Genomic DNA, 24,687 nt, shown 5'->3' with positions numbered 1-24,687 from the left:
CATGTGGGGTGTTCCTAGTACAAAAGATTTTAGGGACAGTCTTTGTGAGGTAGAGGGTGGCCTATTTTCTTCATTCAGAGGAAACACTGGAAGTCCAAATTTGGAGGTTCTACCTGATTCTGTTCAAATAATGTAATGTACATGGAAGTAAAAAAAAAATGGTTTTATTCTCCATGTTTTAGGAGGATAGATAGATTGTGTTCTTGACTGTCAAGAACCTCACTTGGGCATCAAATCCTTGTCTTGCTGATTATATAAGGCCTTTAAGTAACTCTACAAACAGTGCATTTAGGATTAATGGGTGCCCAAACCCTCCAAGCCTGAGAGGCTCTCATATTGCACCCACACAGATGGTGATAACGTTATGGAGAAAGATATCTTTTCAGGATGGCAGACACCACATTGGCACAAACCATTTGTTGTGAGAAAGAGAACAGGACACATGCTGGAACTGAAGCCAGGTCATTCCTCTTTTCTCCCAGGTGCTATGACCTCTAAGTAGAGCAGCAAGTCCTCCTGAGGCCCAAAATTGCCTCAGAAGATACCACTGTGGTCTACACTCACTGTTGCCATGGAGATGTGAATCCTTACTGTTGGTGGAAGGTCAGCGGTGTACTTAAATGGAGCACACTTCAAACATATATAATGTATAGTATACTATTTGTTTGTGTGTGTGTGTGGGAAGTGTATTACAGGGTTTGGTATCCAGCTTAAAATAGATGTCTAGAAAAAGTTTGCTTCTAAGTTTCAGACATTTAATAAAATCCTTTCAGATTGACTGTATTTAAAATTTCCTGAAACCCTTTGAAGGGTGTTTGTGTGTGTATGTGTGTATGTGTGTGTGTGGGGGAATGACTCTTAAATGGTCTATTCTGTTAGAAAACCCTTTCAACCACCTAGAAAGCAACTTGCTTTTCTGTGTATGAGAAGTTATATGCAATTATTTTATAATAAGCCAATCTTTGAAAACAACCTTTAATTCTAAGACTTTCAAATGTAATTATCGTAAGTACAAGTCCCTTTGAAACAGTATTTGGACTCTGCATGGCTTTCTAACAGCTATCAACCTGAATTACCTTAGCAGGCAAATTCAGCTGGTAGGTTTCTCTGAACTACACAACACAGTCCTTTACATCCCAGACACTGTCCATGTGTGCACACAGCCCACGTTGGAAGCAGAATGTGCCCCTTCATCTTTCTTGGAAAGGAAATAAACATTCCTTTGTGGATATTTATGTAAGTGGAGTGAGAACTCCTAGGAATTGTGCCTGATCACAGTCGTCAGTGCTCTCTTGCAAGGGCATCTTTAGACATGAAGTTTATTAGACTATCAGACTGCCTGATCGCTTTACCCTCTACCCCTACATACTCAGAGAGATTACCTGACAATAGGTGAGCGAATTTAGTGTCTTTTGGGCACCAGTTCTTGAATATGATTCAGTGGAAGTCTATGATCTTTAAGGGCTGATAATTTCTGATTTGCTATGTAAGTTTTGTACATATGTACACATCTGTGCATGTGTGTATACATGTCCACATTTATGTATGTGAGTGCTGGCACGCGCTTGCTATGGTACTTGTGTAGAAATCAGAAGACAACACAGAGGGTCAGTTCTCCCTTTTACCTTGTTTTATGAAATTGGGGACTTTTCTTACAGAAGCACAACATTGTGCTGTCTTTCTCATGTGGGTTTTGTGGATTCAAACTCAGGGCCTCATACTTGAGCAGAGCAAGTGCTCTTAGGCACGGGGCCATCTCTCCAACTACAACCTGAACATATTGTAAGAGTTATTTTTAAACATGGAAACATTAATTCATTTGATATGTATATCTGCACCAGAAAAAAAAGCATATGGCAAAAGAATATTTCTACTTATATTTTTTTGTCCTTTCATAAATACACAGAGAAGAAACATTAAAGATTTGGTGAAAACTGAATTCTGGTCCTTTCTTTGCCTCAGACGGCTTCCTAACCTTAGGTGCAACATTTTACTCTCCTTAAACTTCAGCTCTCTCATCTATGAAATTAATGGATTAGACTATGCCATCTTGAAAATCCCTTTTGCAGATAATATTTTGTGATTCTAGAAACAGTCTTGATAAGCATTTGGAACCTAGAATGTCTATCGAAGTTTTTAGGTCTGGGATTGCCACACTAATCTTACGTTTGAAGAGCTTTTCTTAGTCTACTCTGTGGTTTCTTTCCCTATTGACTACTGATGAATTATCAGCTGATCAGCTGACTGAAGATATGAAAGGACAATTATTGCTTAACAATCACAGAGGTGCATGGTGGACTCCTATAGATGCAAATTCTACAAGCCTATTATTCTTTAATCCCTTAAATGTGAAAATCCTTTCAATAAATATTATAAAGAATTTCATACATGCATAGTGTATTTTGATCATATTGACCCCCACCAACACATGAATCCACTTCCACCTTTTTATGTAACTTCACATCCTTTGCTTTTAAATAACTCATTGAGTTCAGTTTGGGCTGTCCATATAGTCATGGCTGCAGGGCATCCACTGAAACATGGCCAGCCTACCAGAAAACTGGCTGTCCTTCACCCTGAAACCCTCAATTGCCATCAGTTCCTTAGTTAGGGATGGGGTCTCACTTCATGATGGGATGTTGACTGACTTGCCCTTGTGTGGTGCAGCTGCTGGGAGCTCACGAGAGCAGTGTCTTGGCTTTTTCAAGTTCCCTGGTGATGGACAAAGCTTATTTCTGACAGTTAAAAGGAACACAGTTAGAAGTCAAAGTTTCATTTTCACTCTAGTGTATGTTCTCCTGCTTCTGTGTCTGCTCTCCAGATGTGACCTGGAGGATAATAATCTACCAGTTATCCTAACTGAGTCTAACCTTTTAAACTAGGCGAAGCTACAGCCACCCACTAACATTTATTCAGCTAAACGTTTGCTCTATGTGTGGCCACTGAAAACTGTCACATGACTTTTCTTGTAGGGAAATGAACTAGCGTCTGTTCATCCCAGATAGGGCATTGGGGACATAACCACCAAAATATCTCTAACTAAGTCTGCTTTGTTGAACAAAACTGTTTATTGCAGTTGCTTAGGGAAGCATGAACGAAGAGTTACTTACAGGACACTGGGTGACTTATAAGTAGGTGCTGGATTGAAAATTTAGGTCTGGGTGATGATGCACAGAAACTGCATCTGGCTAACTTGTAGGCCAACATCCTTGCAAATTTTCCTTCAAGGAAGGGCCTTAAAATTTTGTAACTTCTTGAGGTTCTTGAGTCTTGTAAGTTTTGTTACCTTCCAGGGTCTTATAAGCTTCCCTCCTCCCTCAAGGAGAGAATGTTTCAACCAGGAAGAAATACCTATACAACAGAAGTGATATGCTTTCTCTGCTCTAGATTCTAAAATCTGGAAGAACAAGAGCGAAAGACCACACCGAACCAAGAGCTAAGGGGCAAGAGGTTCCCGCATGTTCAAGGTTCTAGAAACTGTGCAACTGCTTGCTGTGCAGAGCAGGCCCTTGGAGTTAGAGTGGATAAAAGAGGTCATTACCAATCTCAGAAGCAGCTTTCCTGAGAAGAAAAGGGTGAAACAAAGTTTTCTTACCTAGGGGGTAAACTAGCACTGTACAGTATAGCTTGGCCTTCGGTCTCTGGGTCTCAGAGTTCTACAGCCATCTCAAGGCTTTCTGAAAAAGTTCACTTTGGAGTTGATTGACAGGGCACACTTCGTGGTGGTGCTGGCTGAGTTTCAGCTCCTCAGGAGCTGTTGGCTGTTTCTTCTGCCAAGTCGTGCCACATGGGCCAATTCCATGTCTGACAGCAGGATAGCTGGCATCATCGGAACGAGTGAGAGAGGGCAATTAATCTCCATATTTCCTTGGATGAGTTTATCAGGTACATTTTACGCATGTGCAGATATATTTATAATTATTTCTACTGGTCTATTTTGTCCACCTTATATTATCATGGTGCTTGCCTCTTTACTTCCTCTTTGTCATTTTGATAAAATAATTATTTCCTAATCTGTTTTTATTCTTCATTAGCTTGTCTTCATCTTGATTACCTTGTTAGCCTGAAATATTTAACAAATATACTAATAATTTTTCCATTTTTTTAACAGAAGCAAATTTGGTCTCTCTATAACAATACAAAAATTTTAGCACATTTTAAAGGGAAGCCCCATTTTCTGTATTTCTTTGAATTGTTGATTGCATGAGTTTGGGAATAAGCATAGCAAATTAGTATGGCCAGTAAGTGTATGCTTTCCAAAAGATACCCAACTCCCAATTCCTAAAGCCTAGAACTGTGTTACTTTACAAAATGGATTTTCCAAATTAATAACAGCATTCCTATTTCAGGGAGGTGTGAAGATTAAAGGCTGGTGAGAAAGGCATGAGCAAAGGGGGTGCATTTCGAAGAAAGATATAAGCAGCAGCTAGAATCTGGAAGAGAGCAAAAACAGACCTGACCTTGGACGTACAGAGGGTGGTGACCTCTACTTAGCAATATTGCATTTTGACATAATAAATTCCACTCAGATTTATTTTCTTTTGAAATATAAAACAATAAAAAGGTTGGTGTCATTAACCCGTTACATGTTCAATAATGTTTTTTTAATTTTTTAAAATTAAAATTCAATGATGTTATTTTTCCATTTCTCTCTCCTCCCTCATTCCTTTCCACACACCCCTCCCTTCTTCTCTGTTAAATTCATGGCCTCTGTGGTGGTTTGAATAAGTACAGCCCTATCGGATTGCATATATTTGGATGCTTAGTCACCAGGTAGTGGAACAGTTTGAAAAGATAAGGAGGTATATGTGGCCTTGTTGGAGTAGGACAATAAACTAACATATGAAACTGTAAGCAAGCCACCAACTAAATGCTTTCTTTCATAAGAGTTGCCTTGGTCATGGTGTCTCTTCATAGCAGTTTAGCAGTGACTAAAACAGAGTCAATTTCTAAAACTGTTGTTGCATATATACATATATGAATATGCATTCTTAAATATATAAACAAAACCTACACAGTCTATATCTGGGCTACATGTATGTGTTCAGGGCTGACAATCAGTGTTGGATACCAGTCCATGTGCTCTTCTCTGGGGAAGACTATTTCTCCTTTCCTCACCATTCCTTGGTTGTCTGCAGTTCCTTGCCCAGGGTTGAAGCCCCATGAGATTGCCCTTGTCCATGTTAATATATCTTATAGCTTATATGGACAGAGTCTAAATGACTATCCTTTTTAAAATTCATTTTCTACAGTTATTTATTTATTTTTACTTAATTTAAAAAAAAATTATTCACTTTACATCCCAATCACAGCCCCATCTCTTCTCTCCCCTGGACTCACCCAGCCACCTTCTTTTCCTTTCACCTCCCCCTTCTCCTCAGAAAAGGGACCCCTGTACCAACTTATTTCAGCTCTCCTAATCACAGCAGGACTAAGTAAAACTCTTACACTGAGGCCACACAAGGCAGCTCAGCTAGAAGAAAGTATTCCACAAGCAGGCAACAGAGTCCCTGTCAGAGACAGTTTCTGGCTTCAGTTGCTAGGGGACCCACATGAATACCAAGCTGCCCATCAGCTGCATATGTGTAGGAGCCTTGGTCAGTCTATACATGCCTTTTTGTTGATGGTCCAGTCTCTGTGAGCCCCCACATAGGCCTAAGTTAATTGGTCTTCTTGTAGAGTTATTGTCCCTTCCAGGTCCCTCTATCCTTCCTCCCACTGTTCTCCAAGACTCCCCGAGGTTCGCCTAAAGTTTGGATGTGGATCTCAACATCTGTTTCGATCTACTGCTGGGTGGAGCCTCTGAGAAGACAGTTGTGCTGGGATCCTATCTACAAGCAAAATAGAGCATTATTAATAGTGTCAGGGATTGGCTCTCTCCAATGGGATGGATCTCAATTTGGACCAGTCATTGATTGCCCAGTCTCTCAGTCTCTGCTCCATCTTTATCTCTGCACATCTTCTAGGCAGGGTAAAATTTAGGTCAAAGGTTTTGTGGGTGGTTTGGTGTCCCAATTCCTCCACTGGAAGTCCTGCTAGGCTATGAAGTAGCCACTTCTTTCTCCATGTGGCCAGCTGCTAGGAGTCTTAGCTAGAGTCACCCCATATCCTCCCAGAAGCATGTGTGTGGAAGCCGGAGGACCACCTCTCTTTATGCCAGATTGGTTCCTTGGGTTGAACTTTGGTTTCCGGTTTACTTGTATTTCTACAGGTTGACCCATTTCAGTGGCACCATAATAACTATTTCTATCTGCCATAGCTTGTATCTAAGCCCTGTATCACAGTTGGATAGCTGATAGGTTTCTGAGAGGTGGTTGGATCATGAGGGCTTACCCTCAAAAGGATATAAATATATTATTTGATTCATAACCAGATGGGCCATCTGGAAGCAATACAATTTAGGAGGGGTGTTTAGAGGAGTTATAGAGAATGAGTTCTTAGAGACATGCCCTTGGAGAACATTTTTTTTTCTTGTCCATTTCTCTGTATGTCCCAATGTCTATAATTTTATCTCTACCACATGCTCTGCACAATGCACTCCACCACAGGCCCAGAAAGAGTGGATTCAAGCCTATGAAATCATGAACCCAAGACCTGGCACAATAGGTGAAATGCTTGCTATATAAGTTCAAGGACATGAGTTAAGACACCCCCTCCCCCCCACTGCCAGGACACATGCAAAAGCAGCACACAGAAGTTTGGGTTTGTAAAGCCAGTCTAACAAATTGACGAGTTTCAAGTTCAGTGACCCCACCTCAAAAATTACAGTGAATACATGTTAAGACATGTACTCACATAAATGCATGATTGTGAACACACACACAATTGCACACATTTTTTCTTTAAGTTCCTCCTTTCAGGTATATTGTCAATGTTGGGAAACTAACACTAATTTATACCGAATTCTTCTTAGAATGAGATGGTATTCTTTTTGTTTGTTCATTTATCTGACAGAATCGATAGAAACCAGTATACCTAATATATTCTTGTTTTTGAAAGGGCTGAATAAATCTGAAGGATGACATCTGAAAAGGCAAGTAAGAAAAACAAAGCAGACGGAAGTAAAGTAGCTACATTAAAAAAAATAACATTTGGCTCAGAAACTGATGGCTATAGTGAAGCTACCAGAAGAACATGCACACCTAGGAATAAGGGGAGCAGGTAAAATGACCATATGTTTTTGTTTAATGATGGGAAAACAAGTGTTGGAGTTTACTTAGAGAAGGCTGGGGAAAAGAAGGACCTAGGAGCATCTGTTCATGAAAATCTTTGGGCAAGTCACTGGAAAATGGCCAGAACCAGAATATGCTCAAGGATGTCCTTGTTCTTTCCAGCACAGGTGTCAGTGATAAGACAGAGAGGGTCCTTTTGCTTTCCTTTCCTTAGAGATCAACAGAAAGTCATACTTCATGTCATTGGCACAGCATGTAGACAGCTGAATACCCATGGAAGCTTTCCTAAGCAGGCTGGGCAGAGTAAGCTTTGAAGTTTCTTTTAGTTAGTTATGCACTGTCTCCCATGAAGATGAAAACACAGTGAAGCAATTCCATCACTCTTTTTAATTGCTAAGAAAGAGAAAAAATCAAATAATAACAAACCAAGACAAAATATTTCAGAATGTGAATGATTAAAGGAACCCCGAGGAGAATTCCTAACTGAGCTTTTTGTGGTTCTGAAAGCGAAACTGAGTGACATCTACAAGTTTTTCAACACCAGCTTGTAGATGAAGGCTGGTGTGTTGACAACTGCTCTTTAGAACCAACCAGAACCAATCAGTATATACAAGTAATTGTCGGGAGCGGAACTGGCGCAGCCTCTCTGCTGTGACTTAGCTGGGATTTAAAGGTGCACAAGCCATTCTTTATCTATGGAAACATCCCGGCACTCTTGGTATACGCTGAAAATTTGTGCTATGGATGAGGAGAGATGCCTCCTACTGCATTTCTCTGGAACTATCCATGGCAACAGTCTCAGTTCTTGCACCTCCGAAGAAGAATTTATATTGGGATACAGGTATAGTGAGTGAGCAGCTAAGGTTTACTCCATCACAGAAACACACTGATTCATAGATTCGCTAAGGGCTCATCAATGTGCTTGGAGCGCTTACAAACCCCTCCAGTCAGAAGTGACAAATTTCTAAGAATAAACCCCATATTAATGTTCTGCCTGGGTCATGAAAACTTAAGTGACATCATTTCTGAATCTTGGCTTTGAGGTACTTAAAAGGAGTACGACATAAGCAACTCTAGTTGCTTATGTTACTGGGCTGTTGTAAAATAAAGTAGAGAAGAATATAAAGTACCTTCTTTTTTTACAGAAAGCACTCAGTAAATGTGCCTGCTAGCCACCCCTAGGTTATAAGAATCGAAACAGCAGTAGTGATGGCTAATCTTTGTTCTCAGCTTGAATCATGCAGGAGGAGAGACCCTCAGTTGGGGAATTGCCTCCATCAGATTGGCATGGGGATCCTGCGGCGGGGGGGGGGGGGGAATTCTCTTAATTGCTAAGTCATGCAGAGTAGGAAATCCAATTATGGGTAGCACCATTCCCGGTAGATGAGACTAGGTTGCATAAGAAAGATGGCTGTTTACAGGGCCAATTGGTGTGCTTTTTCCCTGGAGAAGAGCATCTGCCATGCTCCCAGCTTTTCTCAGTTGCCTATAGTCTTTCTTTTTTTCTTTTCTTAACTTTTTATTGATTCTTTGTGAGAGTCACATTATACATCCCAGTCCTGCTCATCTCCCAGTCCTCTCAAATCTGCCTTTCACCCTTGCAACCTCCTCCACAAAATAAAACACTCACACAAAAATAAATAAAAAACATAGAAAAGAGCATAGAAAACATTTCATTGTGGAAGCTGTAGTATCTCACAGTGTGTCCCACAGTATAGCCTTCCGTCCACACATCTTCATTTGCAAATGTTCATTGCAATGGTTCATCAGTCTTGTTTGAGATTTTCAGATTCTGTGATACCATCAATATTGGATCCTCATCAGATCCAACCGGGACACTTCCTGGTTATCCTGTTGTTGACCTATGTCATGGAGATCCTGCAGCTTTGGAACAGCAGGACTGCCCCTTTCCTTATCCCACCCTTTCTCAGATGATCTAGATATGGAGGTGGGCCAATTCAGAGTCCTGGAGCTAGGCCTGGGTGGTAGCTGAATTGATCAGCATGTTGACTCTCCCTTATCTGCATCACTAGGGTAAGCTCTTCAGCACTGCTCCAGCTAGGCAACGTAATTGTGCCATTGGTATGAGGCAGGGGCACTTCTCTTGCTCTTATGCCCTTGGGTTGGCTCATCCATACCCTTGCTTTCAGAGCCAGCTCCACTGTGTTGCTCAGTCAAGGTGAAGTCCAGTCTCTTAAGTTCTGCAGCCTGTGAGGGACTGGACCAGCTCTCCTGCTCTCACAGCCTCGAGGCTGGCTCATCTGTGCCTTTTCCATCAGACCCAGCTTTACTGTGCTGCCAGGTGATGTGAGGGGGCCAACTCTCCTAAGTGCTACAATCAGTGAGGGGACAGGTAACTTTTCAGCTCTCATGACTCCAGGGCCAGCTTTCTTGGTTAACGCAGGTGGCAAGGCAGCAGGAGGGTATCACACCTACATCCTTGACGCCTCATAGAAGACAGTTGGTGGGGCCAGCTCTTTTGGGCTCTAGTCCTCCGAGGCCCAACTCACTTGCACCCCTTCCACCAGGACCACTTTTACTGTGATGCCCAGATGAGGTGCAGGGACCACTCTGCCAAGTGGCCTATAGTTCTTTGTATAGGTTGAGGCACCATGGGCTTTTCTCCATCTGGTTTGGCATGTTCATTGTCATCCTTGTTCAGCTCATCTTTGGGCAGTGATGTTGGTAAGACTTCATGAGTGTAGTTCCTGATATTACTAAGAGACACATTCTCACAGAAAACTCACAGAGACACAAAAATTTCCTGATTTTCTGGCCCTCACACTCTCTTGCCATCTCTTTCATCACTTTATTTTAAATGTAAGTGTTAGAATGTTTTGTAGGTATATCCATTGAGGACTGAACAACTCTGCATTTTGATTGGTTGTTGTTTTTTGTAGTGGTCTCCATCTGTTGGAAGTAGAAAGTTCTTAGATAAATGCTGAGGACTATACTTGTTTATGGGTATAATGATGTATGTTTTTAGATTGTTTTTAAATATATACACACATAACTTTATATAGGGTAAAAAGGTTATATTTAGGAATATGTATGTGTATATGTATGCATGCAATAAAAATTAATGAAATAAAGCAGCCATGAATTTGGAAGAGAGTAGGGAAGAGTATATGGGAGGATTAAGAGGGGTGAAAGGGAAGAGAGAAATGTAATTATGTTGTAATCTTAAGAAAAAGAAGCTGAAGTGAATGAAGTTTAAAAAAGAAAAATTAAAGATAACTGAATATGAGCATGGGAACAAACCAATAAGGAGCATTGCTCCATGTTTTCTGCTCTGTGCAATCCTCTGGGTTTCTGCCTAGAATTCCTGTTCTGACTTTCCTCAACAATGAACCTGTAAGATAAAACAAAACAAACAAACAAACAAACAAACAAACAAACAAAAAACCCTGCTTCCCCCTTTGGTCTTGGTGTTTATCGCAGCAACCAGAAAGCAAAGGAGAACTATAGCTTTGGGGGCTGTATTGTTATTCCACCACAAGAATGTTCTACCAAAGAATCTGTTTCTTAAGATGAAGACATCTAATAATATCTGCATAGAACCATCTTCTAGCATCTGGGTTGTTGTATTCAAGCAAGGATGAGAGTGTCCTTGCTAAAGACTCAATGAAGCTACTCTTTCACCTCCCTATTTGTTTTAGCTATCAGATTCCCACAAAGCCTGTTCAGCTTTAGTGCACAGTGGGTGTTTACATTACCTCCTGTTTTGTTCTCGGCGTGCTCTGATTAGTGATTCTCAGACTGTGATTTGCAGTCTCCTGAGCTCACACATGGATGCAGTAGGGAGCACCTCATCCAGATCATCTCTTGGTATGTGAGCCGTGTTTCATGTGCAGCTCTGCACCACTCTTTATCTACCCCAGTGCACACTGTGTCTCCATCTCTGTTCTCCCCTGTGTGAGGAACATAACTGTAAGCCAGAGTGTGTTTGAATGCGTGGTGAAGTATGGGAAATGTAATGCATGAAGCTTAAGGGAGGGAATCGAGAAGAATGGAGCCTATGAAAGAATGTGGGGGAGAAGATCATGAATCTATGTGCTGCGTATTTTCTACAATGAAAATTGCTTAACCTAGACAACGAGAGTTGTGGTGGGCTGAAGACCTGCTGTTGTGTTTGTGGGATGAGGGGCCCACAGGAACAATTGAAATGATTAAATTAAATTTATTTTATGATTGGCATTGTTTACTGATAGCCCATGTTTTTTCTGTATTTTTTAAATGTTATTTTATTAATTACACTTTATTCACTTTGTATCCCTCCATAAGCCCCTCCCTCCTCCTTTCACAGTCCCACCCTCTCTCCCCCTTCTTTATGCATGGCCCTCCCCAAGTCCACTGATGGGGGGGTCCTCCTGTCCTTCCTTCTGATCTTAGTCAATCAGATCTTATCAGGAGTGGCTGCATTGTCATCTTCTGTGGCCTGGTAAGGCTGCTCCCCCCTCAGGGGGAGGTAATCAAAGAGCAGGCCAATCAGATTATATCAGAGGCAGCCTCTCTTCTCATTACTATGTAACTCACTTGGACACTAAACTGCCATGGGCTACATCTGTGCAGGGGTTCTAGGTTATCTCCATGCCTGGTACTTGGTTGGAGTATGAGTCTCTGGGAAGACCCCTGTGTTCAAATTTTCTGGTTCTGTTGCTCTCCTTGTGGAGTTCCTGTCCTCTCCAGATCTTACTATTTCCCACTTCTTACATAAGATTCCATGCACACTGCCCAACAGTTGGCCATGAGTCTCAGCATCTGCTTTGATAGTCTGCAGGGCAGAGCCTTTCAGAGGTCCTCTGTGGCAGGTTCCTAGGTTGTTTCCTGTTTTCTTCTTCTTCTGATGTCCATCTTCTTTGCCTTTCGGGATGGGGATTGAGCATTTTAGTCAGGCCCTCTCTCTTGATTAGTTTCTTTAGATGTACAGATTTTAGTAGGTTTATCCTATGTTATATGTCTATATGAGTGAGTATATACTGTGTGTGTCTTTCTGCTTCTGGGACAACTCACTCAGGATGATCCTGTCTAGGTCCTACCATTTACCTGCAAATTTCATGATTTCCTTACTTTTCATTGCTGAGTAATACTCCATTGTGTAGATGTACCACAGTTTCTGCATCCATTCTTCAGTTGAGGGACATCTGGGCTGTTTCAGCTTCTGGCTATTACAAATAAAGCTGCTACAAACATGGTTGAGCAAACGTCCTTATTGTGTACTTGAGCCTCTTTTGGATATATGCCTAGGAGTGGTATGGCTGGATCTTGAGGAGATAGCCCATGTTTTAATCGCTTAAAATATTTTATTGATAATGTTTAAAAAGGAACAAGTAAGCAACTGTCATTTGTTCTACATACTAAGAATCTTGAAGACAATGTAAATTTATGTTACTGCTGGATTGGACCCAGGGCTTCACACATGCTAGGTGAGCACTCTGCTACAGAGCTACATCCCCAGTGCTGTTTTGCTTCTTATCTTGAGATGGAGCCCCACTAAGCTGCCTAGGATGGCTGTGAACTTGTGATCCTCACACCTCAGCCTCCTGAATAGCTGTGATTACAGGCTTATAGCACCATACATGGCTAAGAATAAGGTGAATTTTGAAGCTTATATAAAGTATTTCCTATCTTTGCCTCTAGGAATTTTGCTATTTTGGGCCACAAAGTGAACAATATCCCCAAATGTGGTTTTCAGCATTTCTTTTGGATGGCATTTTTATTTCAGCCTTTACAATAGATGCACACATTCTGTACAGCCCTAGGAAGTGCCTGCTCTGCTCTCAGGAGACTGTGTGCCTTCATGATCTTCCACAATGCTATGGGCATTTCTGTGAAAATTCTGACCCTCTCAACAGAGACTCTTTTCATTTATCTTCCCAAATATTTCCAAAGCGGAATTGGCAATTTAAGTCCAGGAAGCAATTTAAGGGAAAGAAAAGGAGATTTCTCCTCTTGAAGTCCAACTTGCTCCCAGTCTTGACTTGTGGTGTTTTCCTGTGATTTCAATAATCCTTACTGACTATTATAAAGTCATTGTAGGCCTGCTCTAAGTTCCAAATGTGTCTCTGAAGCAAGTGAGCACGCAGAACAGTCTATCAGTCTGTGAGGCCGCTTTGCTTCGGCTCTGTACTCACCCCAATCTGAACAATGCATCCAGCAACCTATTGGCGGCCCTGGCTCCCACCTGCATATATGATGCTTTAAGGGATGGAAACAAGTCCCTCTGCTTATTATCCACTTGATAAAGCTCTGTTTGTATTCAAGCACATCCTGAAACACAAAGAGCTAAGGGCCAGTGTGGTCTAGACTGGTTTGAGGCATGCATAGTAAGACTAACTGTGTCTCCATAATGAAATTTTAGGAAGACTTCCATTTACCACGTTTTGGCGTATTTGGGTGCACATATGATTAAAATTGGGTGTATTACAGGAAGTGACTTAAGCAATGAGTAAAGGCCTATGCAATCTAAGTCTGTCAATCAAAATTGAGAACGAGCTAAACTACGCTGCTATAAACCAAACTCTTCCTACTCTGAAACCTCATAAGAAGTCCCCATGGCCACTCTGGCCCAGGAAGCAGGTAGATGATCTTCAGACCTTTACTCTCCCTCTTCCCTCAAATCTAACCCTCCATTCTTATCCCAGCTTTGTAGCAGACCACTTGCTGTGGTCTCTTCCTCTCTGCTCCCATCTCCAGCAGATCATGAAGATATCTTACTACAGCTTGCCTCACCACCCCCTTCCCTTTTCCGTAGAGGTCAACTCTTCCAGGCATTTCCTGGGAACCTGCTGGCCACACCTTTCAGGTAAGCAGTTAGGCCAGAGAAACAGGTAGGTGATCTTCAGATCTTTACAACCTGCTTCAATCCTAAATCCATTGTGATCCACAACTCTTTAGCAGACCACCTGCTGTGACCTCTCTTTTTTTATTAGAGTTTTAAAAAATTTTTTTTAACATTAGTTACAGTTTAACCTAGCTGTATCCCCCTCCCTCATTCCTTCCCACTCCCACCTTTCCTCCCTCATCTTTTCCCTGCCCCTTTCCAAGTCCTTTGATAGGGGAGGACCTCCTCCCCTTTCATCTGACCTGTTTTATCAGGTATCTTCAGGACTGGCTGCAAAATCTTCCTCTGTGGCCTAGCAGAGCTGCTCCTTCCTGGGGGGTGCGAGGGCAAAGAGCCAGCCATTGAGTTCATGTCCTGTTGTGACCTCTCCATCTTTCCTCTCCACCCCCATTCCCAGGAGACCAAGAAGATCCTGGCATTCTATTCTCCTGCCTTCTGTGGATACCCTAGCCCCTACCTCTGCTACTTCTAATTCATCTCCATCCCTGTCAGCTTCCAGTACCAAATACCACAATCTAACCCGAAATCCTAGTATTCATACCTTGTTAAGATCTCAGAAGCATTCCTTACCAGACAACCTACTGCCACGTCACAATGCTAAGAACCAGAAAGAGCAACAGAAACCAAAGAAGGAACACTTAACCAACAAAGACATTGAAGAAAGAAATTTTAAAGGATATCAAAAGATCTAAAGATCTCCTATGCTCGTGGATCAGTAGGATTAAGATAGTAAAAAATTGGTCATCCTACCAATATCAGCAATTCCCATAAAATTCCAACACAAAACCATCTCCAACTTCAAAATGTTCCAGATGCTGGCTATTATGAATAAAGCTGTTATGGATATAGTTGAGGAAATGCCATTGCATAGTTGAGCATATTTTGGATATATGCTTAGGAGTGGTATAGTTGGATCTTGAGGTAGCACTATTTCTAATTGTCTGAGAGAGTGCCAGATTGATTCCAAAGTGGTTGTACAAGTTTACATTCCCACTAGCAATGGAGGAGGGTTCTCCTTTCTCCATATCCTCTAGCATGTATTGTCACTTGAGTTTTTGATCTTAGATGCACTGACAGGTGTAAGGTGAAATCTCAGGGTCGTTTTGATTTGCATCTCACTGATAACTAAGGACTATGAACATTTCTTTAAGTGTTTCTCTGCCATTCAATATTCCTCTATTGAAAATTCTGTTTAGCTCTTCATCCCATTTTTCAATTGGAATACTTGGTTTGTTGGTGTTTAATTTCTTAAGTTCTTTATATATTCTGGATATTTGCCTTCTGTCAGATATAGGGTTGGTGAAGATCTTTTCCCAATCTATAGACTGTCATTTCCTTAAACTGATGGTAAAGGCCCCATTGCAGAAGACAAACCTACATAACTCTTTGAACATGGAGTTACTGAACTGGTGCCCACCTAGAGTCTTCACTCCTATAGACTAGCATTCACGCTACTAGAATGTGTTCTTCATGCTACCAAAGGAAAAAGGTAGACACCAAACCAGCTACAAACCTTTTGATATACCATGGTAATTTGACTTCAAGACATGCTGGTACAATAGTGGCATAAAACTTGTGGGAGTAATCAACCAATATTTTATTTGAATTAAGGCAAACTCCATGAGAGTTAACTCATACCACATGGTGTATGGGTGGCCAAGAATTGGAGAGTAGATAGGTAGGGGCCTAGGGAAATATCAACCAGGGACCTGGGGAAAAGCCAAAAGATACTGTTCTGCTAAAGTTTAAAGTTTATGTTTAAAGGAACATAAAATAACTCCTAAGGGTACCCTCCTTTATCCATAGAACTACACCTTGTTCAGTCATCAGTAGAGAAGCTTCTTTCTGCAGCAAATGGGGAAAAAAATAGAGACCTACAGACAAACAATCTTCAGAGCTTGAGAGACCTTGTAACATTCAGTGATAAAATGGATATCTCCATCATATCCCTCCTCTCAGGGCTCAGGGAACCCCATGAAAGAAGAGGCAGAAAGAGTGTAAGAGCCAGAGATCTCCAAGGACTCAAGACCCATGGGCATGCTTTCTTGGATAGCTATAAATTCTGTCCAACTCATTTGTAAAGAATAATGCTGTATTGTGAAATCAAGCGTTGGATACCCAACTTGACATTCATTTTACATTTTTGTAATATATTAAGAAAAATATTATTATAGCTATAACTACCTAGAAGAAAGTACTTTGCTATCAACTTCCACATGAACAGAATCACTAGATGATGGGAAAGACAGAGCCCCAACTGGATATGGATTGAAGACAGAGTCCATAGTCTACAAGCATATCTCCAAAAAAGACTTGAGCAGATATATGTTGAATGATTTCTCCATGATAAATCATACCTATATCCACCTTCAATTGCAACAAAAAAGAGCCAATATAAATAGTATTTATGAAGGGACAAAGCACCCTGAAGTGGAAGGAAAAAGAGAAATAGAAGATGATTTGCTGTCCACTGACTGCTGAGAGAGTTGTACAAGCAAATGCTGATTGTGGTTTTATCAGCCAGACCCTGGTTGTCTAGCCGTCAGTCTGTTGGTAAATTTTCTGCCATGGGAGAATCCAATTACCAATTTACTGTCTGTCTTAACCTGGCATTCAGAAAGGAACATTTTCTTTTTGTGCCTGGGCTATTGCTGTAGTTGAGATGAAAGGCTCTCAGACCAAGTACAAGGATTAAGCCATTATAATAAGTTCATCTTATCACACAGACAAAAAGGAATATTTTTGATTTGTATTTTCCACAAATATATATACTTATTCTTTAGGATCACACCAGAAGTGTGGATTTCTGAAAACAGCTAGTTCTGCCAGCTAGGGTCCTTAATAGGTTTTACCATTATATTTTCTTTGTAGAACTAAAAAGCTCCCTGAAAACAGCTGTTTGTGTATCCAATGGTACTTTAATAAGAAACTAACAGGCATGAGTTGCAGGAGGGTGATGTCTTTGGCTTTGTTGTTCTGTCTTCAATTAAGAGGAACATCCACTGTGAGGTCATTAACAGGAAAAGAACTTCAAACACAAACACAAAGTCTGCAGGAATGGAAATGAAAGGCATTATTATTTTTTTTAACAAAAGATAAAAAGGATGCAGGAGCCAGAGCATTCAAAGGAGTGGTCCTGTGCATGCCGCCTGAAATCTATGAGCAAGGATGAGAGGCTTCCTAATTGCCAGTGCAGGATTAAGGCAGGGAGAATCAGCTGCTAGGTAGGGAGTCTGAGTTTGCATGGGGGGGGGGGGGGACGGACCAGTTCCAGCTGGAGGGGTGGCTCGGAAAGATGAGTCAGCCTATGTAAGATATGGCTGAAATTCAACCCTATGTAAGATATGGCTGAAATTCAAGGGCGGAAGGCCAGCTGAAACTCAAAGGCAGAAGGCCAGTAAGCAATTATTACTGTCACAGAGTGGATACTGGTAGGCAACCAGTCGGATCTTTGGCCAGAAAGCCATCAGCCTGGAGCACTAAGGGAGAAAGAACTGACTCCCTGGTACTAAGTCACCGCTACTTCCTTGGGTCACCTCTGTAATGATATGTGAAAATGTTGTAAGTGTGTGTGACCTGTGAAGTAGGTTTTCAATATAGCCATATTTTTCATGAACATGGTGACCATCTACACGGAGTGATGTATATATATATATGAGACTCTGAGACACAAAAATTTCTAGAATTTGTCTCGAACAAATGACACAAGAGAAAGTTCTGTTATAAATATTGAAATCCCCAGAAATTTTCCTGATCTCAATTCATAGGACTCATTTCTTTATTAACTTAATTTGAAAGAAAATATTGAGAAATATGTTGGTGTTAACTTTTTGGTTTTCGAGAGCAGAAGGATTAAGGCTAAGGTGTTGTAGGATAGCAAGATGGCTCAGTGGTAAGAGTACTTGCTACAAAATAACGAGGGCTACACAGTTTAGATCCTCAACCTGTGTGATAACTCAAGCTTTCCACATAAGTTGCAACTTTAGTTCCAAGGAAGATAGAGACAAAAGGATCAGTGGAGCTTCCTAGTTCATAGCAATGCCAAAAAAAAAAAAAAAAAAAATGGTAGCCTCAGGTTCAGGGAGGCTGTGACTAAAAGACAAACAAACAAACAAAAACAGATGGAGTGTGATAGAAGGGCAGATCCTATGTCCTCTTCTGAACTTTTTTTTAACATTCCTAGGCATACATACCTGTACACACACACACACACACACACACACACACACACAGACATATACACATGTTCTAAGATGTGTTATAGTAAGATGTATATTCAAAGTTCAAAAAAAGGAGATAACTTTGTAAATGAAACACTTTAATAACATTACGAAAACGTCATTGACCTGTTAAAAGCAATATTACCTTTACTTGCAGTTTATGTTTTATTTTCTTTCCAAGAAATGCTAAATTTATTATGCTAACTTTATCTTTTATAAAAAAATATGAGTCTTTAGATACATTTTTTTCTATTTGATAGACAAAAAAGAAAACAACCAAATATATACATATATATATGTTCTTGTCTCTTTTTAAAAATTTTTTCATCTTTTATTACTAATAGACATATTCATATATCTCAACAGAAACCAAAAAATTAGGTTGCCACTGACAATAAGATTATAGTTTTAAAAACAGCAGAATGGGGCTGGAGAGATGGCTCAGCTGTTAAAGGCTAGGCTCACAACCAAAACAGCAGAATGTAGGCTTAAAATATACCTGCTTAAATACAATTAATATCAAAATTTAATAAGAATTAGATTCCTCAAAAAGATACCCAGATATATGTATTTATATGCACACATAAATATGATACAATGTGTCTTTCATATATAAATACATAAATGAAAATATGAGGGCTATTTTATGCCTTCAGAACGAATGTTCATCATTTAAAGTGTATGAAAATGTATTCTTTTAAAACCTTCATTATTTCTTTCCTTCTTCTTATTATTATTTATAATTTATTCACTTTGAATTCCAGTTCTAGCCACCTCTCTCATCTCTTTCAGATCCCACCCTCTCTTCCACATTCCTCTCCTATACTTCATCCCTAGTCAAATTCTTGCAGCAATATTTCAAAATAGATCAATAGACACTGCAATGAAGATGTCACACCTCTACCAGGCAAGTTCCAAACTTTCGTAGACAGATACCTAGCCCATGACACATAAAGACGAGTTTGTCTTCAGTTGTTTCCTCTAGCAAGAGGAAGCACCACTCACCACTAGGGAAACATCAAATGAAAACAAGAAATCTTGGCCCAAGGAGATTGCTCAATTAAGAAAGGCCTTGCCTTGCAAGTGTGAGGACCTGGGTGTGAGCTTCAGGATGCAAGTATAAATGTCTTTTGTAGTGACACACATTTTTAATCTTAATGCTGGGAAATGGGAGACAGGATGATCCCCAAGGCTCACTGGCCAGACAAACTATGTCAAGTCCAGCTCCAAGTTAATGAGAGCCCCTGCCCCAAAGGTGGCGTACAACGTTCCTGAGGATGGCACTTGAGACGATTCTCCAGCCTGCACACACAGGTGCACTTATGTACCTGAACATTTAACACAAACAAGTGCACACATGTAACCACATATTTGAACACACACACAGAAACACATATGAAGATGCATAAACATTTTTTAGACACATGGTCTATATGTTCCTGCATTTTAACTTGGCTGGTGTCTTCATGAACTCATCTAATGAACGGCATCTGATTTTATATACTAATATTACTTTCTAGTGTTTATCTGGCTTTTATTGTGTTTAATTGTTTATCAAAGTCACCTGTGATTCATCCCCTCTCCATCCTTAATCAGAAATTCTGTAGTTTAAATGTTAGTGTTTTTCACTCCCAGTGAGAGGCAGTTACATTAGCCTTTCACCATTTCTCTCTGTTTACCACAGGGTAGATGCTTCCAAACACAATCATTCATGATGGATCATAAACCATTTTGAATTTCTTTATAAAAGAAAATGTCATGAAAATATTTTGTCAATTATTTGTTAGAATAAAAATATTATATGCCATCTATTTTGTTTCCCATTTCTGCCAATCTTATAATTCTATCAGGGAAAGAAATCAAGTTTGTCTGATGGGATTTGTTCCATTAGTGTCTTCAAATGTCAGAGCTACTCTACAAAATGTTTTCCCTTCTTCCTCGTTAGATTTCAGTTAAAAGCTGAGAGTGTAGCTGCAAGCTGAGTGCAGAGTAAAGGGACTTTATTTAACTGTCTCCAAGGAAATGGTTTCTGAGAGAAAACAGAGCACTTAAGGTTTGATTCCGGACATTTTCTTTGCCTAGATAATTAATAGTTAATAGTTCCTTTTGCATCTTAATTGTTAATTTACTTTTTATATAGTATATTTTTATTCATATTTTTCCTCTTTTCTGGTCATATGCACCTTCCTACCCATACCCAACTCTGTGTTATTTCATGTTCTCTCTCTCTCTTTCTCTCTCTTCAAAAGGCAAAACAAAACAAAAATTAAGGCATCTTGGCTGATGCTCAGTCAAAAAAGCTGTGACTTGGTTACTAGCAGGTTTGTTTTAGTCTCTTATTTCTGGCTCTCTTTTTTAGATAGTCAGAATTAGAAACTCCTGATATGCTAGTATACATAGATGTATAAATCACCATGGTTGGTAAAGTCATTGGTATGAAGATTGAAAACCGCACCCTAAATCATGGGGAAAATCTACAATGAAGACTTTCCCTGTGAATAGCTTCCTGGGTAGTGTCTAGCATGTCCGGATGCCATGTTACCATCCATTTGATTAGTGCTTTCATCTTGCTTAGTATTAAAAATCTATGTCATAGGGCAACTTAGAATACTGCTCTTTCTCACGGCCTATAGTGGAAGACAGAGGGATAATTGCAGAGGGTCAACACACATGTGGCAGACAATTATTCTTATGAATGCCAAAAGACTAGAGAACCCTGAAATGGCAAGAGAAATGACCCAGTGTGTTGGGAATTGACAGAGAGTACTTTACGAAATTTTAGGAAGTGGGAAAAGCCAGCAAGAATGCAATATATATATATAATGAGAATCAGCAAAATGGCTCAGGAACAAAGTGCTTGCTGTGTGGAGCTGAGTCCCTACCATCCACATAAAAACTAGAAGGGCATGCTTGGTAGCCAGCCTGAAATCTCAGTGCTAGAAGGCAGAGAGAGGTGACCTCATGGCAAGTTAGCTGTTATGTGAAGGTGAGCTCAAGATTTAGTAAGAGGCCTGGCTTACTAAACAATGTGGAAAGCAATCTAAATCGACACTTGACATCAAACTCTGTCCTCCACACACATACACAAAAGACATGTATGACCACCTGGACGTATTGTACCCCTACAGATGAGAACAAGCATGCATGCATGCATACAACACACACTAACACCAAAACAATACTATTCAGACACACAGATAGAAGAAGTATTGGGTAACCAGCCAAGATAGATATCCACAGCTAATTTCTTTGTTGAATAAGACAAATATCTCACAATGCCTGGGGATATGAGCTCACTAAAAAGCCCTGAGGGGGGAGCAGCCTCACCAGGCCACAGAAGATGACAATGCAGCCACTCCTGATGTGATCTGATAGGCTAAGATCAGAAGGAAGGAGAGGAGGACCTCCCTTATCAGTGGACTTGGGGAGGGGCATGGGTGAAGAAGGGGGAAGGGAGTGTGGGACCGGGAGGGAAGGAGGGAAGGGCTTATGGAGGGATACAAAGTGAATAAAGTGTAATTAATACAATAAAATAAAATTTAAAAAAAATTAGCATACAATAAATAAAAAAGCTCTTGGAGATACTAAAGTTCAGCAGTGGGAGAAAGCTCATAGACTATGCAATTGACTCATCTACCTGATGACAAAACTAAGACTCCCCCCCACCCCCCAGGCCACACATCTTGTAAATGTCCAGGACTGGATATTAAGATCATGAATACACACAGTGAGACAGGACAGGGCATTAGATAAAAGATCGACACAGCACAAACCATCCGTGTAAGCTCGGGACAATTTACACATCGTGTGCTCTTAAAGACACTACAGCATGACTTGTTTTTCTACTTATTCTGTCTTCCAGTATTTACTTTTCAGTCATGCCTGAACCGGCCAAGTCCGTCCCAGCACTCATGAACAGTTCCACGAAGGCTTTGTCCAACCTGCAAAAGAAAGAAGACAAGAAACTCAAATGCAGCAGCAAAGAGAGCTACTCCATCTATGTGTACAAAGTGCTGAGGCAGGTGCACCCCGACACAGGCATCTCGTCCAAGCTCACAGGCATCATGAACTCCTTTGTCAACGACATTTTGGAGCGCATCGTGGGCGAGGCGTCATGCCTGGCGCCCTACAACAAGCATTCTACTATCACTTCGCGGGATATCCAGATGGCGGTGCGCTTGCTGCTGCCCAGAGAACTGACCAAGCACCCTGTGTCTCCAAGTATACCAGCTCCAAGTACAGCTTGCCCCACTCCCGCAGCCCCCGCACCAAGGCTCTCGCCGGCCCTTTTGCTTTTTGAACGCTGTTGCAGAGCCAGCCGCTCAAATCAGGAGAGAACTTTGTTCACTTGCATTGGTTTCTACTTGCTATGACAAAGTTAAGAACCTCAGAGCAGGTACATTTCTGAAGTTTTAAGCCTTTGTCGTTTTGAGTCCCCCCCCTCCCCCCCCCCGTGTAGAGCTGTAGAGCGACTTGCCGCTTCCTTAGTTTCTTGGAGTTACTTTTGAACTAGGGTAACGGAGGTCAGCCTCTGGGCTCGGTTTCTTCCGTGCTCTAGGGTGATGTGTCCAGGCACCTCTTATTTATCCACCTAAGGTGAGATGGATTCATGGTTAGAGCGCTCCAGAACACAACTAAGCTAAGTCGATGAATGCATGAATGCTGCGTTCCAGCCGTCTACAGCTGAAGCCGCTCTGTCCCTTTACATTGAGTCCTGGGTATTGGCGGTTGCGGGGACTTAAGGTGGTGTCCTCGCCTTTAGCTGACTTAAACCCACGAAGCCTGCTGTGGTTCTCCCTCCCTCCCTCAGGCTTTAGAATCCCTGTTCCTAGCTTGTGGATTTGTGTGTATGTGTGTGTGTGTTTGTTTGTTTTCTGTTTGATTTTTGAGTTAACCGCTGCTGTGCCAGGTTACCATAAGGATACTGTTTCTCGCTCTAGGCCCATGAAGTGAGCTTTCTAATTCACCCATTCTGTCATACACTGAAGACCAGTGGAGACTTCCAGCCTTGTGGATTGAACTACGGGATTCTTGGACCTTCCATTGGTATACAGTCATTGTTGGACCAGCTGAACCCCAGCCTATGGCTCTGCAAGATAGGCTACGGAGCTAATAGTGGAGTCAGCAGAAGCTCCGTGCTCCGCCCACCGGCCAGGCACTAGTGCTTTTCTCTACCTATCTGAAGACAATTGCTTTGGCTTTCTTTTGGGGAGTGTAACATACTGAAGTTTTCTTTCAAAGTCTTGACTTGGTTGGTGAAGCTACTTGCTGGTCAGATCGTTTTTTCAGTTCTGTTTTACGAGTATCTGGAGCCAATTACAGGAGCTTTGTGAATATAAAAAGAGTTCCAGTCATTATCATAGACTGAGTGGATCCTGTTCATGGCTTGTGCACTTTCAAGTGCTTAGGCGCTGTTATTGTTAATAAAGTTACCGATTAGTTAAAAAAAAAAAAAGATATGATGGCATGTAATTGAATCAAACGATTGCTTGAAAATTTTATTCTTAGCAAGAGACAAAATAAAAAATTTACTCATACTGATGACAAAATGATTTTAAAAATGCAAAGCAACTGAAGATGAGCTTGTTTTTAATAACTCAATCAAATATGCCCAATAAAGTTATTATTTTTTAAATGAATTAGTCTCTTGTTTTCTCATTAAAAGTGTCTCTGGAAGAGAATATGCATTAAGAGCTCTTCTAGGCTCAGTATCAATCTATAAACCAACATCAATAAAGAGAACATGGAATGTTCCATGTGCTCAATGTAATAAACAAGTTGGAACAAACTTGTGTGTGATCGAACTATGTTTATTTTTCGTTTGTGCTTATATGAGACGCTTTCGATTGGCCACATGATGAGGTGTCCTGTGAATAGTGTTTTATTGCGAAAGGCCCATTTCTTCAAGCATAAAACTTCCGGACACTGTACTCACACAGTGGCAAGTGTGTAGATTGATCAGCGTTACAGCAGCCTTTAGATGAAATACTGTGTCATGGAGATGTTACTGCTCTGCAGAGAATCACACTTCAGTGCATCAGGAAAATGGAAGCGCAGAAAGAGGGCACTGCCCCATTGCCCTTAAGCAGCAATTCATCACGCTTCTATTAACTTTGCAACTTCAGGCTTCAGAGGCATTTTCCCTCTTTTGTATGATATATACTTTTTAATCAACACGGACTGAAAAGAACCATATCAAATAGTGGGAGTGTTTTTGTGAGTTATGAATATATGGTTAGTAATCCACCCATCTCTCCAGTTTACACAATCCTATCATGTGTAAGAAGCACTCTGAGGGAAGGCAGGCTATCATTCAATGTACCTTCTGGGCGATTTCCCTTCAAGCCCATCTCCCCTGCTAATACTGACACACAGAGGAGGGGAGAGACAGATCTTCCCATTGCTTTCACCTCCCTGCCCCCCCCCCCGCCCGCTTTGCCAGTTTCCTGTT

At 40.9% G+C, this 24,687-nt stretch overlaps 1 protein-coding gene across 1 annotated transcript; it reads left to right on the top strand.

Annotated features, from left to right (window-relative positions):
- Positions 1-22,104: 22,104 nt before the first annotated feature.
- LOC110559806 (histone H2B 1/2/3/4/6-like) lies at positions 22,105-23,382 on the top strand. Its single transcript, XM_021655427.2, has 2 exons — positions 22,105-22,632; positions 23,177-23,382. Exon 1 carries the CDS (start codon positions 22,115-22,117, stop codon positions 22,607-22,609), a length of 495 nt encoding a protein of 164 aa, XP_021511102.1. The 5' UTR covers positions 22,105-22,114; the 3' UTR covers positions 22,610-22,632; positions 23,177-23,382.
- The last annotated feature ends 1,305 nt before the right edge of the window (positions 23,383-24,687 follow it).

This window comes from Meriones unguiculatus, chromosome 19 (assembly GCF_030254825.1).
Source record: "Meriones unguiculatus strain TT.TT164.6M chromosome 19, Bangor_MerUng_6.1, whole genome shotgun sequence".
Classification (NCBI taxonomy): domain Eukaryota; kingdom Metazoa; phylum Chordata; class Mammalia; order Rodentia; family Muridae; genus Meriones; species Meriones unguiculatus.
The sequence above is the reverse complement of the archived record's forward strand: the minus strand, read 5'-3'. Positions and strand labels throughout refer to the sequence as shown.